This window comes from Jaculus jaculus, chromosome 5 (assembly GCF_020740685.1).
Source record: "Jaculus jaculus isolate mJacJac1 chromosome 5, mJacJac1.mat.Y.cur, whole genome shotgun sequence".
Taxonomy (NCBI): domain Eukaryota; kingdom Metazoa; phylum Chordata; class Mammalia; order Rodentia; family Dipodidae; genus Jaculus; species Jaculus jaculus.
Genome location: NC_059106.1, coordinates 164,117,755 through 164,136,931, shown reverse-complemented (window position 1 = coordinate 164,136,931; position 19,177 = coordinate 164,117,755). Strand labels below are relative to the sequence as shown.

The 19,177-nt window shown below is 45.6% G+C and overlaps 1 protein-coding gene across 2 annotated transcripts in view; it reads left to right on the top strand.

Annotated features, from left to right (window-relative positions):
* Nucleotides 1-19,177, top strand: part of Dscam (DS cell adhesion molecule) — a 679,085-nt gene that overhangs the window by 552,198 nt on the left and 107,710 nt on the right. For both annotated transcript variants that reach the window (XM_004654491.2, XM_045151367.1), the window contains exon 17: nucleotides 18,688-18,928. In XM_004654491.2, the coding sequence (XP_004654548.1) occupies nucleotides 18,688-18,928 (241 nt within the window). The remainder of the gene's footprint in view (nucleotides 1-18,687; nucleotides 18,929-19,177) is intronic.

Here is a 19,177-nt window from a genome sequence, read left to right as displayed (position 1 = left end):
TCACTGACCATCTTGCACAAACTCACTGAAAAGTGCAATGAATCTGTAGGGCGTGTGTTTTTAGGACATAAGCATCTGTACCTAGCAGAAGTGAGCCCATAGGAAGGACTCCCAGAGCCAGGCGTGTGATGCGTCTGTGTCACGCAGGATGTGTGCTCAGGAAGGGCTCCTGAGAACTACCGCATCTTCTGAGTTACATAAAAACACTAAGCCAAGCCTCAGCAGGGCTCAAGCATCATTGTGTGTCCACACAAAGCAAAAAAAAAAAAAAAAAAAAAATCAACTGACAGGAAGCATTCATTCTGGCTCCTATCACATACCCTTTAAAAGTAAAAGGGTTGGGCTAGAGGAATGGCTTAGCAGTTAAGACCTTTTTGCAAAGCCAAATGACCCAGGTTCGATTCCCTAGGACCCACATCAGCCAGATGCACAAGGGGACACAAGCATCTGGAGTTCATTCACAGTGGCTGGAGGCCTTGGTGCACCCATTCTTTCTCTCTCTCTCTCTCTCTCTCTCCCTATTTCTCAGTCAATAAAAATAAAAATATTAAAAAATAAAATAAATTTTTAAAGTGAAAGGGTTTATCTACATCTATATTTTGTTTCTAAGTCAAAATCAGAAAATCTATAATTATTGATATTTGGTAGAAAGTCTGAAAAATCACACAACTGAATATTTTATTGATTTTTCAGAAAATTCCACTTTTATTTATCTAAAAGGCATTCCCTCTCTCCCTCCCTCCCCCCTCCCCCCCCCCTTTCTCTGTCTCTCTCCACCCCATCCTCTCTCCACAGACATTATCTCACTATGTCAGCTGGTCTTTTACTTTGCAGCTCAGGCTGACTTCAAATCTACAGTCCTTCTGCCCCAGCCTCCTGAGTGCTGCTATTATAACTGTGCCAGCATGCCACACCTAGTGTCTTCTTTTTAAAATAATAATTGTCACCTTCTGTTTGCCAATATTTTGTTGAGAATTTTTGCATCTATGTTCATGAGGGAGATTGGTCTGTAATGTTCTTTTTTTGTTCTATCTTTGCCTGGTTTTGGATCAAGGTGATGCTGGCTTCATAGAAGGAACTTGGTAGAATTCCTTCTTTTTTCTATTTTATGGAAAAGCTTAAGAAGCAATGGTGTTAGTTCTTCCTTGAAAGTCTGGTAAAATTCAGCAGTGAATCCATCTGGGCCTGGGTGGTTTTTAGTTGGGAGATTTTTGATAACTGTTCGGATCTCCATGCTTGTTATAGGTCTATTTAAGTGATTAATCTCATCTTGATTTAATTTAGGTAGGTCATATAAATCAAGGAAATCATCCATTTCTTCCAGATTTTCATACTTTGTGGAGTAGATGCTTTTATAGTATGTCCCTATGATTTTTTTAATTTCTCTGGCATCTGTTGTGATGTTACCTTTTTCATCTCTAATTTTATTAATTCGTGTCTCTTCTCTCTTTCTTTTGGTCAGATTTGCTGAGGGTTTATCGATCTTGTTTATCCTTTCAAAGAACCAACTCTTTCATTAATTCACTGGATTGTTTTTTAGTTTCTATTTCATTAATTTCTGCCCTAATCTTTATTATTTCCTCCCACCTGCTGATTTTGGGTTTGCCTTGTTCTTCTCTTTCCAAGGCTTTAAGGTGAAGCATTGGGTTATTTACTTGTGACCTTTCTAATTTCTTAATATAGGCACTCAAAGCTATAAATTTACCTCTTGTGTCCCAGAGATTTTGGTATGTTGTGTTCTCATTTGACTCTATAAATTTTTTGATTTCCCTCTTGATTTCTTCATTGACCCATTCATCATTTAGTAATGTGTTGTTTAATTTCCATGATTTTGTGTATGCTCTATGGCCTTTCTTGCTATTGATTTGCAGTTTGATCCCATTGCGGTCAGATAGAATGCAAGGAATTATTTCAATTTTCCTGTATTTGTTAGATTTGCTTTGTGTCCTAATATATGGTCTATTTTAGAGTAAGTTCCATGTGTTGCTGAAAAGAATGTATACTCTGCAGAATTGGATGAAATGTCCTATAGATATCTGTTAGGTCCATTCCTTCTATGACCTCATTTAGCCCAGATGCCTCTTTGTTTATTTTTTCCCAGGATGACCTGCCAATTGATGAGTGTGGGGTGATGAAGACACCCACTACCACTGTGCTTGGTGTTATCTGTGACCTTAGTTCTAATAGCGTTTGTTTGATGAATTTGGGGGCCCCCATGTTAGGTGCATATATGTTTAGGATTATAATATCCTCCTGTTGGAGGGTGCCTTTAATCAATATAAACTGGCCTTCCTTATCTTTCTTAACTAATGTTGGACTGAAATCTACCTTGTCAGATATTAGGATAGCAACCCCTGCTTGTTTTCTAGATCCATTTGCTTGAAACACCGATTTCCAACCTTTCACCCTAAGATAGTATCCATCCTTTGTAGAAAGGTGGGTTTCCTGGAGGCAACAAATTGAAGGATCCTGCTTTTTAACCCAGTCTGCAAACCTATGTCTTTTGGTTGGGGCATTGAGGCCACTGATATTAAGAGATATTATTGAAAGGTGTGTGTTCATTTTTGCCATTTTTTTGTAGTTCTTCCGGTTTTACCTCTGCTCACTTGTGTTAACTAGTATTTGAGTATTGTTTGCTTTTTCCCAGTTCCTTATATGTGTGCTTTTCTTTTTCTTCAGCATGGAGGATTCTTTCAAGTATTTTCTGTAGAACTTGTTTTGTCTTCAAGTAGTCCTTTAGCCTGCTTTTGTCATGGAATGTCTTTATTTCTCCGTCTATTTGAATGGATAGCTTCACAGGATAAAGTAACCTTGGTTGATAGTTGTTATCTTTCAGAACTTGGAATACATCACTTCACACCCTTCTGGCTTTTAAAGTTTGTGTTGAGTAATCTGCTGTAATCCTGATAGGCTTGCCTTTGTAGGTAACTTGATTTTTCTCTCTGACTGCTTTCAATATTTTTTCTTTGGTTTGTATGTTTGGTAGTTTGATTATAATATGGCGAGGAGAGGTTCTTTCTGGGTTTTGTCTGGCTGGTGTTCTAAAGGATTCCTGTATCTGCATTGGCACCTCTTCCACAATTTGAGGAAAGTTTTCTTCTATGATTTTGTTGAAGATGCCAACTATGCCTTTGGAGTGAAATTCTTCTCCTTCTACTATGCCCTGAATTCTTATGTTTGATCTTTTCATAGTGTCCCGAATATCTTGAAATTCCCACTCATACTTTTCTATAAGTTTGTCTTTCTCTTTGTTGGACTGTATTTGATCTGCCACGTGGTCTTCTAGCTTAAATATTCTGTCCTCTCCCTCATCCATCCTACTGGTGAGATTTTCTACAGAGTTTTTTATTTCATTAACTGTTCTTTATTGCTAGTACTTCTAACTGGTTTTTCTTTATTATTTTTATTTCCTTATTTATGTCTAGTATTGACCTCTTTATCTTTATTTCATTAAATTGGCATTCCGCGTTTTCTTTGCTTCCTTTGAATTCTTCTTTGAGTTCTTTGAGCATATTTATAATCATTCTTTTGAAATCTTTCTCAGGCATTTCCTCTAACTCGTTCTCACTAGAGGTCATTTCTGTTCCATTAATAATTTTTGGTGGATTTATATTGTCTTGATTTTTAGTGTTTCTCGTGTTATAATGTATATATTTTTGCATCTTGGATTATTTAATGATTGGATTTTCAAGTTAGCTGGGTATTATGAGATGTATCAATCAATCTGTTGTTATATATCTTCAGGGTAGGAGCTTAAGGCACTAGGTGTGGCTCTAAAGACTCTCAGAGTTTGTACAAAAGTGACTCTAGGTGTTGGGTGTGCCTGCTATGAGAGTATTCAAGTAGGCTAAAAGGAACAAAATACAGGCAGATTCTAAAATATAACTAAACAATGTACACTGTCAAGGAAAGACAGCTCAGAGTATTTATCCAAGAGTAGGTATTATGACAACCAGATCCTCTGTCCGTCCCTTAGGCTGTGTGGTGCCTCACCCACTCCCTTAATCCTGACAACAAGGCAGTTAAGATTTCTGGTCTGTAGAGGGTTCCAAGTCAGCTTGTGACCAGGTGAGACCCTTCCCTAATGTATAACAGAAGAGTAAACAAAGCCACTATAATTCAAGAAGCAACAAATAACAAGCCCAAACTATAGCTTATTTAAGAATGGCAAATTGGACCATCCATCCAATTTAACATATAATTTATCCTGATATGGAAGGTGCAATTAGCACTTCTGGTTCAGGCATATGTACCAGGTTTATTAGGCGGGTTCTGACCTGATGTAATCCCAGTAACCTTTTGGGATGATTTTGGTCTCAGCTGCGCTCTTGATTGGGTCTCTCTTTGGTGCTCTGTCAGTTCAGTAGGCGTGGCCGGTCCCTGGACCGCTGCGCTGTTCCTGAGGGCTGGGCGCTGGCGGTGGGGAGGGGAGGGAGCTGATGCTGCTCAGTTTGCCCGCTGTTCCACGTGTTCTTCTAACCTCGTGATCTGCTCCTCCGTTGTTCACTGCTGTTCTCCCTTCACGTTTCTTGAGTTTACGGAGAGCTCTGGTGCTAGTGGAAAATCCCATCACTCGGCTTTTCCTGCGGCTCAAGCCCAGTGTGCCGCAGCCTCTGCCGTCTGGTGCGCGGACCCGGGGCGCTTCTGCTCTGGATCTCTCCTACTTCTCTGCTGCTGTTTCAATTTCCTATACACCTCAGTTTTTAGTAGAAGTCTGTGTTCTGCTGTTTTTTTTTTTTTTTTTTTTTTTTTTTTTTTTTTTTGCTTTTCCCCCCATGCTGCTTTGACGTGGTACCTACACCGCCGTCTTAACTGGAAGTCCTCAATTGTCACCTTCTTGAAGCCACTCTCAAAATCAGTGGACCCTCTTTGTGCATATTAAGAGTAGTTTACTTGCCGTGTGTGTGTGTGTGTGTGTGTGTGTGTGTCTATGTGTGGGTTTAAGGATGTGTATCTGTGTGTGTGTATGTTTGCATTGATGATTCATAAAATGATCGTTCATTACTTGAGACAGGTCTCTTCCTTGCTTGTGTGTGGTATGTATGTGTGAGAGGATGCATATGGAGGACAGAACTTGACATCAGCCATCTTCCTCAATCACACTCCACCTTACTTACCAAGGCAGGACCTCTCACTTTACCCAGAGGTCACTGGCTCAGCTAGTCCAGCTACCCAGCTTGCATCAGGGACCTTTGTCTCTTCCTCCCAAGCACTGAAATCACAGGCAAGCCACATTATTATGCATGCTGGGGATTTGAATTCTAGACATGTGAACAAACACTTTATCCCAGGTCCCTGAAATAATGGCTACAGACACATCAAAGCGCTTATCTAGATTGCGCAGTATAAGGCATGGACTGTTCCTATTGCTGTCATCTTGTTCTTTCTTTAAATGAGAAATCTTTACAAAATTTCAGAATGTCTGCAAAATATGCATTTCCTTTTGAGGCAAGGTCTCATGAAACCCAGGCTGGACTTCAGACTGTCTACATAGCTGAAGATGACCTTGATCTTCTGATACTCCTGCCTCCACCTCTCAAGGGTTGGAATTCCAGGCCTGTGCCACCAAGCCCATGTTATGTGGTGCTGGGGATGGAACCCAGGGCCTTGTGCCTGCTAGGCAATCATTGTACCAGCCGAGCCACCTCCCCAGGCCGAGCACACAGTGTTCAAATGCTGAAGGACCTCAGCACCAGGAAGAGTCATGAGCTAATGGTCAAAGTAAAAGCATTGAGAATTACCTTCCTACCTTGCTTGCGCTTCAGGATCAGACACTGTGGCGAAAAATTGTGTGAAATACCTGATTTCCATAAAACATGAGTCTTCAGAGATTAAATTAATTTCCAGTAATCTGAAGAGAGAGTCCACACTTCCACTTTCCCCAGAAATCCATGTGCGTTGCCAACGCATTACGACAGTGTACCACGTCTCTGAGAGAAATGGTTTAGTGTGTCACTTGAAAACCACAGCTGGAGAGATGGCTCGGCAGGTAAAGGCTCTTGCTTGAACTCCACCTGCCCCAGGCTCCTCCGTGTAAGGGCTCCGCCCCAGGACAAGTGTGGAGCATTGCAAAGTGGCGTGGGAAGCCACTGCGGCACCGGTGTTTGCCTGGGGATCCCAAATAGCTGTGGTTCTGGGCATTCACCCACTTCCAGGTGTCCTGCTGAGCATCCCTCCATGCTCTTGCTCAGCAGCATTCCGGGTGTGTCCAGCTTTCCACAGACAATGATACCTCATGTTGGAAGGACATGCCTAGGATATGAAGGGTGACTGACAACGGTCAGACTAAACAGTGAGCTTCCAAGTCTTCTGTCTAATCAAGTACCTAAAAAGGCCACAGTCCTGAGATTGTGGCTCACTGCCTGCCTACTGGGCTCACTGCCTGCCTACTGGGTTCATTGTCTACCTACTGGGCTTATTGCCTACCTACTAGGCTCAATAAATACCAATTACGTCTGCCATTCCTTCCAACCTCATGGAATAAATTTCACCTGATTCCATTAAAGTTAGAGAAGATATGCAAATTGTACACTTTCCAAATTATAAACCCAACCTTGGAGCAACTTGAGTAGTAAGCCAGTTTTCCTTTTTCCTATACAATTTGAAATTCAAGAGTTGTCATCAAATGTCTTTTACTAATTTTTATAACCATTACCTTAATCCTTAGGCTATGAAAAAAATTACAGAAGTTGATATTTGTTTTATGAATTAATCTATTGGTCCCAGTTTGGGTTTTACATTAGTTTTATTAAAAATCATGAAGACTGGGCTGGAGAGATTGCTCAGTGGTTAAGACTGTTGCCTGAAAAGCTTAAAGACCCTGGGTTCAATTCCACAGTACCTACATAAAGCCAGATGCACAAAGTGGTATATGCTTCTGAAATTTGTTTGTAGTGGCTAGAGACCTTAACACATACATTCTGTCTATCTGCACCCATCTCTCTCTCTCTCTCTAAAATAAATAAATAGGGCTGGAGGGATGGCTTAGTTGTTAAAGCGTTTGCCTGCAGAGCCAAAGGACCCTAGCTCAATTCCCCAGGACCCAAGTTACCCGGTTGCACAAGGGAACACATGTATCTGGAGTTCATCTGCAGTGGCTGGAAGCCCTAGCAAACCCGTTCTCTCTCTCTTTCTCTCCCCCTCCCTGTTTCTCTGTCTAATAAACAAATAAAAAATTGAAATAAATAAATAAATAAATAGATAAATAAATAAATACTTTTTAAAAAACATCATGAAGACCTATGTGTCTTCCAGATATTTAAGGAATTGTCAGCCTTTCTTACATTGACACTGCTAACCTCTGTCCCCTATAGCAAGCAAAGAAAAACACTGATTTCAAAATCCTTGGTCATCCTCAGGGTGAGGAATATTTTCACTTCAACCGCTCAAGGCTGACTTGAATGTGGGAGCTCCACTCCTCAATAGGAGCGAAGAGGGTATCTGGTAGGCAGAGTCCTAAGCTGCACGCCATGGTTCATTTTCAGAAATCCCTTAAAGCAGTGTTGAATACAAAGGCGGCCCTTGAATAGCAGCCCAAGTTTGATGCCTGCCCTTGGGTGCTGGCCCCCAGCACACATGTCCCAGTAAACGGAGACATCGTGAAATTCATCCAACCCACGGTTTTGTCGTAAGTAATCTAACAAAACCCGAATGGATAGGAAATTAAGAAAGACATTCAAAAGACCATCTCATACTTATATTTCCTGGTTCTCCTACAACACACATTCCACTTTTAATAGAAAGCAAATAGGCGCACCATGTTAAAAATGAATGTGGCATCATGAATTCATTGAATGGCATCTATCAAGTGTATGGATAAATGAAAGTACATTACTGAATATACTCAGTTCTCCTAGAAATCATGAGGTCAACTTGCCAAGGACATTTCTCATCTTTTCGGTGAGCTCAAATAAGGAAACTATGTTATTAAATTGGGCACGGATGTTACACTGAAAAATCAGTTGAGGGGGAACAGTAATACACACCCAGTCAACCCATGTAGAACAATGCTATCTGTCCTGCTGTGGGTACACCCCTAAAGCAAAGGAACAACACACCACTCTATCTTTCCAAGCTCAGCTGGACAAAATTGGCCAAGGTCTGTGGAAAGATGCCCAGCCAGAAGAGCATGAATCAATTGCCCCTACTATAGTCAATTCCCAGATAGTTTCCGTGTTAACTTGAAGTGCAGCAGGAAAACATGGAATTCTTTGTGTGTGTGTGTATGTGTGTGTGCATGCGCGTGTGCCCATGCAGGTACCGCGGTGTTCCTGTGGAAGTCAAAAGACAGCACAGGGTATTAATCCTCACCTTCCTCCCACCTGGCTCTGGCAGGTTCTCTCATCCTCTGCCACGACAAACACCTGACTATCTGCCCACCAGCTTTGGTATTCTCTGACACCACTGCCCACTGCCGTAGGCGTGCTTTGGGATCACAGATGCATGTGGCACATCTTCCAGCTCCACGTGAGTCCTGGGAATCCAACTGTGGCTGCCAGGTGTGCACATACAGCAAATACCTGTAGCCAGTGAGCCGACTCCACATTCCCCCCAGTATTCATTTTCAACGTATATTGAATTCAGTTTAGCAATTCAAGCACATTCACCTTAATGCACCAGTACGTAACGAACTATTTCAAGATAATGATCTGTGATATTTTAAAGGCAAAACTCCTCTTTGGATCAAAACTGTTGAAAGTTAATTTTAAATTATTTCCATTCCGATGATGGGTATTCCCATTGGTATGTACCCCTTTGAAAAATCCAAGTTGAGACTAAAAATAAAACTACTTTGTGTTTAAGCACAGATGTACAGGAAGTGAGATAATTTCATCATCATAAAATGAAGTGTCATCCTGCTTTCCCTTGACAGGAGCAATCTGGAGTTAGAAGGTTGGTTTGTTTTAGCAGAAATGAGAGGAAGCCAGAGAACTGATCTGGATTTACTTCCAGAAGGACAATAGGGGCTGGAGAGATGGCTCAGCAGTTAAGAGGCTTGCCTGCAAAGCCTAAAAACCTGGGTTCAATTCTCCAGTACCCACAAAAGCCAGATACACAATAACAAATGCATCTGGAGTTCGTTTCCAGTGGCTGGAGGCCCTGGTACACCCATTTTCTCTCCCATCCTTTCTCATCTCTATCTCTATGTCTGTGTGTGTCTTCTGTCTCTTTATACTTGCAAATAAATAAATAAAATTTAAAATGCATTAAAAAAGGGGGGACAGAGGCTATAAGGAAGCTCCGTGCTGTTCTGCAGATGCGCACACAAGCTATCGTCACACCCAAATGACATTTGTCTCAAATGGTCTCCTGCTCATTGGCTCCTCCGGTGAACATTTAAAGCTCCTGGGAATGTGAAATTACAGCCAGCTTGGCAGTTAGCAGACCCTCAGACCTGGTCACTGAATTCCTTGGCAGTGGCCTTAGTTCAGATTACATGGACGCTCCATTCCTGTGGGTCCCAGGACTCCATTTATCACCAGATTCTTCTGCTCCTCTTCCTCTTCCTCCTCCTCTTAAGGGTCTCTGGGTCTCTGTAGGATTTCTATTGTTGATAAACATGGTAGAAAAGCAGTAGGAACTTCCACCCGGAAGTCCTCCCAAGCCAGCAGGGGCTGTCCCTGTGTGAGGGTGGAAGCCCTAGTCACCCCCTGGGCTTGACTAGAAGGGAAGGGAAGGGAAGGGAAGGGAAGGGAAGGGAAGGGAAGGGAAGGGAAGGGAAGGGAAGGGAAGGGAAGGGAAGGGAAGGGAAGGGAAGGGAAGGGAAGGGAAGGGAAGGGAAGGGAAGGGAAGGGAAGGGAAGGGAAGGGACTATCTCTCCTCTGCCGTCCCTGGTAGAAAGGGACAGCTCAGTCCTGAGGAACGCCCCTCTGCCCTTCCCTCCTTCCTTTCCTTTATACACCTTGCTGCCTTCCCAGAAGGAGAGCTAGTGAGTGGAAGTAAGGTCCAGACTGGCCCTTTTGCTCCAGAGCATAGATAGGGTCATGACTCGCCTTCTTCCAGCAACCCCGTCCCCCCTTACAACATGTCTGAATTTAGATGTTTGCCTCTCCCACCTGGGAACATACTTTCGAACATTTTCTGTAACTCTTTAACCCCACCTTTGAAGTCGTATGTCTGAAACCTGCTAACAGATCTGGTTGAGGGGCCTCCTATCATCATGACTCTTTTGTGGTCACACTCCTGTCTTCTGGGTCCGCTCTGCCATCCTCGAGGGCAGATACTCTAGATTAGGTTTTCCAGGGGGGCTTGGGTTGAGCCAACCTTTGGGATCACTTAGCTGCTTCTGGACAGCTGAGACTAATCCTTGTGTCTACAGATCAGTACATGCCCCTCTTGACGTCCAGCTTGTCCCCCGTGTCCCGCTGCCCGTGCAGACTATCTAGATCTGTAGCTAGCTAGACCTGTCTCCTACGACCCCAGGCTCCCAGATTCGTTCCTGGGTGGGCCCTGGCTATGCTTCTAGAGGGTCCATGGAAACTACTCTGAAATACCCTCCTCACACTGTTCCTGCTCTGAGCCCAGACGTCTCCTCTGTCCCTGTCATTTCCCATCTCCTGGACCCACTACCCTAAGCCCTGCAACACCGAGCTTAGCTGCTGCCCTGTCTGACAAGAACGCAGTCACCACAGGCCACCAATGCAAGCCCTTGCCCTGTCAAGTCAGTGCCTATATCAAACTGTCTGTCACTCGTCCTCATTCCTCCAGCCTGATTGAATAGCCCTTTTGTTCTGAGCACTGGCTGACGGACGGGTCCGGTGTCCCTCCCCCATTTCTCTAAGCATGGTCATCTCTTTTTCTGCTACCCACCAGGGCAGATAATGTGCTGCAGAGGAGAATCAAGAAGCCATGGATGGCCCTCTTAGGAAAGCAATGGTGTGGACAGTGTACAATGTACAATGTGCTCTGGGAGTGCAGAGAGAATCGAAGTGTCAATAGTACATGGCGCTAGCCCCTCGGCCACTGGTCCTTCAAAATCCCTCACCCACTTGTGAGCAGACGAGCCAAGACCTCCCTGTCCAGCAGGAAAGGTCACCACTGTCCCTGTGGGGAATGGAAATGAATTCAAATGGGACTGTAGATGTCAGTCAACTTGGATGTCACTTGAAGAGTACATGCATGGCACCCAGGGTCACCACAGATGTCCCACTAAAGGACATTAAGCTAGCTGCATTCCAGAGTCCTGTTCTGTTCCCAAAGCGTGCCTGGGTTTCCGGCACTGTCCGCTTGCTCCGCAGAGCCAGCTCACCCCTCAGGCTCCAGTGAACCGCTCCTCTGCGGGCAGTGCGCTTGCCCCTTTGAGAAGGACAATGCTTCCTTTTCCCTTGGGAAAGGGCTGGGCTCTGTGAGCTTAGGGCTGCATGGCTACCTTGTGTGGAGCAAGTGTTTCCTGGTCTGACCCTCCCCTCTCTCAGCACCTTCCTGCAGAGCTGCAGTGGATGTGGGGCCCTGGGAGGAACGCTCACAAAACAAGAACAAACAAAAATTGCTGAGGTCTCCCCACCCCATGTTGAAAGGGAGGCAGGACGAGGCGCAGTGAGTTTGAGGGAACCTGCAGGTAAAACTTCAATCCATGTTTCATGGGCATCTCTCCGCAAGCCCTAGGAGGGCTGGCTGTGCCCTTCAAAGGCAGGATTCTGTAGTGAGGGCTTCAGCTGACTGTGGTGAACCAGGGAATCCTGCGCATTCCACAGTGCTCCTTGCTGGGGGAAGGAGAGGGAGTGAGCTGGGCGCCCCCCACCCCATGGCTGCGGCTTCTCATGAAGGCAGGCCTGAGCCAATCACTGGCCTCCAAGGCAGTGGGGTGAGCTGTGAGCCTTTGCGCATCTCTGTCTGTTTAAAGGGCGAAGGCTCTGCCACAGGCAGCTCACTTGAAAGGACACATCAAACGCAGTCACTGGCCAAGCACACAAATAAATTGACAAGATGCTCCTGTTGTCATGGAGATCAAAGAGCAGTCCCTTAAGGAAATGGAGGTGGGGGGAGGGGCTGGAAGGGACTGGAGGGCTGGAGAAAGCCCCTGGAGGGTAAAAGGAGGTGGCCTGGGGGAGTTCCTGAGCAGCAAGGAAGAGGGAAGAAAGACTCAGAGAGAGCTGAGAGATGGTCTTGCAAGGAAGTCGGGCCTTGACTGGATGCAAAATTGAAGGAGGGTGGGGGAGCAAAATTCAGCCTGGAGGAATAATTTATCCTGCATGAAAAGCCTAGCAGTGAGTGCAGCCTTCTAGGACAAAGGTGTCTTCTAATGGCTTTGACAAAAGTGCAAGGAGGGCTGGGCTGGGGAGACAGCTCAGGAAAAAGCACGTTCCCAGCATGCTTAGAATGAGAAGGGCTCAGAGACAGGGCAGAGCAGCCAGCCTGGAGAATAGATCAGTGATCGATTGGCCAGAGACCCTGCCTGTAAGGCGAGGGTGGACAGCAAATGCTGTCCTCTGACCTCCACACAAACATGCCCACACTCACACACATACAAGTAAGCCACACACACACACACACACACACACACACACACACACCAAAAGGGAAAGAAAGAATGAAAAATTAAAGAGATATCACTGACTTGTGACATCATTACATGACACTATGTTTCTGTGTGGTAAAGGACTCGTTTCTGTAGAACTTTTAAACCTGGAGCGGAATAAAGGGACTTTAGAGACTATTTTGTTTGTATTATTCTGCAAAGTAGTCCCCTAAGATGTTTTAAGAAGACTGGTTGCCAGGTGGGATTTCCCGTTAACCTGAGGGTCTATCTCTTGATTGGTCTTAATCAGAAAAGCATGGCTGGGTGAAGGAGAGAACAAGCTTTCTGGAACCTTCTCTGGAACCTATGCCAGGGTGATGGCGATAGATACTGAGGATTCTCCAAATGTACCAAAGGAGAAACCCAGAAGGTCCTAAGAACTCAACACTAAAGTGGACTTAAAACACCCCCGCCACGGCTCAGGGAATTTTGCAGGAGAGTGTCCAGAAAGATTGTAAGAGCCACAGGCTGAGAGAGGATATCCAGAGGCATTGCCCCTCCCCCCCCCACACACACACAATGACTGACTGCTGTTTCCACAACTCACAACGCATAACCCCAAGGTGAACACCAGCACCCCCATGAGGGTCCTCAGTGGAGTGGGGGCAGGGAGGAGGGAAATGGTGCCAACACATGAGATGTCCATACAAAGTTTCTACCTAATAAAAGTAAAAAGATGTAAAAAAGAAAAAGAAAAAGAAAACAAAGAGAAAAGGGGGCTAGAGAGTTGGCTCAGCAGTTAAGGTATTTGTTTGCAAAGCCTAATAAATGCAAGTTCAATTCCCCAGTGCCCACAGAAAATTGACTATACAAAGTGGCATGAGTGTTTGGAATTCATTTGCAGTGGCTAGAGGTCCTGGCTTACCCATTCTTTATAGTGCATGCTATCTGCCTCTTTCTGTCTCTCAAATAAATAAATAAATAGGGCTGGAGAGATGGCTTAGTGGTTAAGCGCTTGCCTGTGAAGCCTAAGGACCCCGGTTCAAGGCTCGGTTCCCCAGGTCCCACGTTAGCCAGATGCACAAGGGGGCGCACGCGTCTGGAGTTCGTTTGCAGAGGCTGGAAGCCCTGGCGCGCCCATTCTCTCTCTCTCTCCCTCTATCTGTCTTTCTCTCTGTGTCTGTTGCTCTCAAATAAATAAATAAATAATTAAAAATAAATAAATAAATAAATAAACAATTTAAAAAAAAATACCTTTCTACCCAGATTGGGTCTTCAGAAGTTATTGATATTCTTGATTGAGAAACAAAAAAAAGAGGCTAGACCCTTCTAATTCCTGCCTCCACCTGATGTGTTAGCTCCACTATGGCTGCCCGCGTGCTAAGTGACAGCTCAGCAGCCACTCAGGGTGTGCATCCCAGTGTTCCGACCCTCCCACAGCATTACTAATTTCTTACCCTCGGTAGTGGATGAGCCAGGCTCTGGGCTAGACTGTGAGCCTGATTGCGGTGTGAGCCTGATTGCAGTGTGAACCTAAATGCATATACAGTGTGAGCCTAAATGCAGTGTGAGCCTGAATGCAGTGTGAGCCTGAAGCGTCTGACTTGACACTTCCCCTCAGCCATTCGTCCCGGCAGCCTGAGGACTCTTGCCTGGTACTTTCGCTGTACCCCCTCTGTGGCCACAGTCCTTCTCTTGTCCCTCTGCACAAGTACTCTCTGAGAATGTCCACCGTGTTTTACTCACATGTGGGCAGGGTAAGCTATTGAGTGCTAATGAAGCCTGGCCTTCTCAGTGGCTGCAGCCGGCTTCCTGGAAGCCAGATTTCTGGTAAGGAGGGAGCGTCAGGAAAGACCCTGTGGCACTGGACAAAACCCTGGAGGGGCTGAGCCCTGGAATGTTGAGGGCATGGAAAGCAGGTTTTGGGGTGCTCTCAGATGAACTGTGGGAGAGATGTGGAATGCACACGTTTCTTCAACAGTTGGAGTACTGTGAAGCAAGGACAATACAGGCACGAAGGAAGGAGTGAGGAGCAGGGAGGGCAAGTCAGGAGCAACAGTGGAAGAGACAATGTCTCCCAGAACCTTCTGCCGGGCCTGAGGAGGAGGAACAAGCCATGGCGAAAGTGGTTTCTCAGGAAATCTGCCTTCCCCAATATCGTGCAACCCAGATTCAAAATTTGTTCCGAGCCCCACTACCTGATCTCTCCTTTCTCATTCTTCTTGCCTCACCACTGCCCTCATTCCATTAGTTTCATGAAAATGAACCTCTATTTCTGATTATTTTATTTTCATTTTTATTTTTCTTGGTTTTTCGAGGTAGGGTCTCGCTCTAGCCCAGGTGGACCTGAAATTCACTATGGAGTCTCAGGATGGCCTCAAACTCACGGCGATCCACCCACCTCTGCCTCCCGAGTGCTGGGCTGAAAGGCATGCACCACCACACCCGGCTGCTATTTCCGATTATTTTACCAATTTTTCCTCAGTGATGTTACACAGCCACAGAAAAGGGCTCCTTCTCAACTCTTGGCTGCGTGCCACAGACATCCACTCCCTCAAGCATTCTTGCTGAAGATATCATCCACACCTGGCTTTCAAGTGAAGGGTGTTATATATTAACTTGTCTTAGGATGGTGTGAAGCCTTCACCCAAGCAAGTGAACTGGTGTCTATACCCATACACACCTCTGTAACTCTCTAGCATGTTATTCACAACTCAGTGTGCCTTCAAGGTCACTTTCTAAAAGTATGAAATATCCCCTAGAGTTCCCTGAACTTAATATACACCACTCTCACATGTACGGATGTTTTCTCAGAGATCTTTGTGTTTTCAAAATATGTCCTCAAGGATTTCTTTAATTTAAAAACATCTGAAATTCCAATTTGATTTTTCTGTGTCCACATTAAAAATAGTAGTTAAACCTTGCCTGACAGGGTAAGAATTTCTGTTTGCTTTTGTGAATGAGAATGTAGTGCTTTCTCTTGGTGAGATCTACAAAAGTGTCCTTTGATTAGAAATGCCTTGTTTCCTGTACCTTCAAAGGAGAGCAGTCAGTGTTAAAACCAAGTGCAGCTTTGAGGACTGGAGAGACAGCTTAGCAGTTCAGGCACTTGCCTGCAAAGCCTAAGGACTCATATTGCACTCTCCAGGTCCCATGTAAGCCAGGCGCACAATGTGAGGCAAGCGCACAAGGCCGCCACGCACCCAGGATGACACATGCACCTGGAATTCGAGTACACTGGCTGGAGGCCCTGGCGCACCTGTTCTCCCCACCCAACCGCCACCCTGATTAAAAAAAAACAAAAAAGTGCAACTTTGAGAAAAAGCCTTGGTTGGCATTCCAAGCCTATACTTCGCATGAGAAAGATGTTACGATCGCATTGGCATTCAGTCTATTTGTGTGTAAAGAAAGAAGTCTCTGGGTGACTGTGAGAGAAAACGGGGTACGTGTAAAGCACGAGTCGCAATGACTGCTGGATGTTCACCCGCAGAGGAGGAGGAGGAGCACGTGCCAGGCGTGATAGTACAAATTAGCGGCAGTGATTCCGGTTCTGGGCCAGCGATGGAGGGGGTGGTGATGGTCGCGATCACAGGCGGTGATGGTTTGCTGGTAGAGGCAGCGGCACATTGGGTAGTAAACATGGGAGAAGTGCTGTGATGGTGGTGATGACAAGGGTAATGATGCTGGCAGAGGAGGCGGCAGTAACGGTGGTGGGACGGGTCGTGGTGGAGGGCATGGACGCTGTGGTGCAGTTGATGGTAGTAGTGGGAACAAGTAGTACTTGGCAGGTGCAAAGGTTTGGGGGAAGTGGTGATTGACAATTGGCTGTGGTGGGGTCAGAAGCCAGTATTATCACTGAGCCTCAGTGGTTCCCTGGGGCTGATTTCAGCATGGTGTCTTTTTCCAAACAACCTGACTGATACCTAAACAGTACCTCATAAGTGCCTGTTTTAACTTTCATAATTCACTGGTGTATGCTCACGGACTCCCGTAACCACAGCTGTGATTGCATTTTTAAACAGGTTCAACACCATTTGAGCCGCACGCAGTCACTCACCACAACCCGCTACCTTTTAAGACTTCAGTGGTTTTGGGGTTTGGGGGTGGGCTCTGGAGCCAAGAGCGTGTGTTGCAGTTATAAGCAACAATTCTCACTTGCTGGCGTGCTCCTCATTTCCCACCACAGCGCCACCCTGTGGTGACTCCACATTCTATTAGCGTCCTCAGAAGGCAGTGCGTGCACTCGATGCTGAAGGAAAGGACAGCTTGTTCATCTGCTGCTGGTGACAGATCAGTCCCTTGAGTGAACACATATTCTGTGGTGTATCCACAGACTGGTAACAATAAGTTCTTATCTCGTTAGCAGCCGATTGAAGTACAGACTTGCAAAAATAAGATAGTCATACGCTTCTGAGACCGGGACTTGAATCCCATCAATAAGATTAGAGACAGAGAAACTGTATTACTAAGTCACTTAACAGAGCTTTTATGGTGTAAAGTGAATTACAGAATAATTGTATTAACAATGGAAAAGCAATTAAGTCAAATAATACATCAATATGATGGAAGCTTATTTTCAAAGATTGCAAAATAAAGATGAGGATATGATTGTAATAACATGTTAAACTACAAAGGTGAGACATAATCATGGAGACCACTGGAGAAATACCTTCTCTCTACACAAGTAGGCTTCATGCATGCCATGATGTGACTTGGGTGTGCATAAGAACCTTTATTATGAAACAAATTAATTCCAAAATAGAAAAAAAAATCTTTAATAATTTATTTATTGATTGATGAGAGACAGTGAGAGGGAGACAGAGAGAGGGAGAGAATAGGTGTACCAAGGCCTTTAGCCACTGCAAACGGACTCCAGACGCGTGCGCCACCTTGAGCTTTACGTGAGCACTGTGGAATCGAACCTGGATCCTTTTTGGCTTTACAGGCAAGTGCCTTCACTGCTAAGCCATGCCTCCAGCCCAGTGACCTTTATTCTAGAATTAGCAGCACAAAAAATTTAGTTCTTCTAAACAAAACATAAAGAGTATTCTTTTTCCGTTTTAAACAAGCTATTGAAACGGAGCAGAACAGGACAGAGCTGAACCTGGAGTCTAAGCTCCCCAGGGCAGGCCTTTCCCGCTTACGCCGTTTAGTTCTGTCTCTGGTGCCTTAACAACAGAAGCCACCACTGTCGGTGGGGGGTGAGCGGCCTCACTGAGGAGTCACTGCTGTGCGCAAAGGGCCCTGAGGCCTTCCAACCGTGGCGCTCTATCCCACGGGCAGTGAGCGCAGGCTCTGGGGCGTCACGTTTATTCTCTTGCTACTGTCGGTGAGTGACGCTTTGTCATTTTACTCATTGCTGTGACCTGACAAGAATCAGCTTCAGGGAGGAAGGTTTTATTTTGACTTACGGTGGAGAAGGCGTGGTGGCCGGAGTGGCAAGCCAGCTGGCCACATGGCATGGGCAGTGGGGAAGCAAAGGGGCAGAGCAGGAAGTGGGGGTAGGGTTGCCAAACCTCCAAGTCTGCCCCCACCCACACACAATGACTCATTCCCCTCCACTGAGGCTCCATCTCCTAAAGCATCCACCACCTTCCTCAGTAGCAGAGGGCCAAGCTGAGGCTCATGGCCAAACGCATGAGCCTACAGGGGACATTTCACACTCAAACCACAACGCAGACCCCTGTGAAAGCAGGTTCACTGTCATATCACTGCAGAGGGTAGCCAAGAGGCTCAGGCCAGACAGGGCCATGAACAGGAAGGGCCAGGGAAGAAAGACTTATGCAGATGTCTGCCCAATCTGGAGCTTGTGGTCCCATGGTTTCCATTGCTCCGTGGCCTGACCATAACAAATAAAACATTCTAAAATTCCCAAGTTTTAAGGTAATTTTATTAGGACATTGACCTCATAGTTCTATTTTATTATTAGTCATTAGTAAGGAATTTCGCACCGTGCCTGACTTGTGGACTAAACTTTATCTCAGGCGAGTATGGGAAGGAAACGACATAACCTATATAGGGTTAGGTTCTAGCTGCGGCTTCAGGCATCCACTGCACGTCCGGGGCTGTATCCCCCTTGGGTAAGGGCGAGGCTGCCAATGAGTTCGCAACGGCTGCTCTGTTTGTGAATATTTGGCTTTACTTTTCTCTTCCTGCGTTGCTTCGGGTATCGATTTTGTTTGTCTTGCCTCAACTTTTCCATCGATTTTTGTTTTTCTTTTCTTGTTTAGGCTCCCAAGAAACACTTGCAAAACGGGATTATCCGTGGCTACCAAATAGGCTACCGAGAGTACAGCACCGGCGGCAACTTCCAGTTCAACATCATCAGCATCGACACCACAGGGGACAGCGAAGTGTACACGCTGGACAACCTGAGCAAGTTCACCCAGTATGGCCTGGTGGTGCAGGCCTGCAACCGGGCCGGCACGGGGCCTTCTTCTCAGGAAATTATCACCACCACCTTGGAGGACGGTAGGTCTGCCTCTCTTTGGCAGTGCTTGCCCAGGAGCCAGTCTGTAGCCAGTAGCCTGGTGCCTGATGCTTGGCCTAAGTACCTCACCCAGCACAGGCCTGTGCCGCAAAGCCGAAATGCATTCCTCTTTCAGAATCTTCCTTTCTGGTATTAGACACAAGAGTCGAGTTGTCTTTGCCTCGGTTAAACCAGAGCTGTCCCCTTGCTAGAAGCCAAACTAGAATGTAGAATTGTTATTCCCTAAGAAT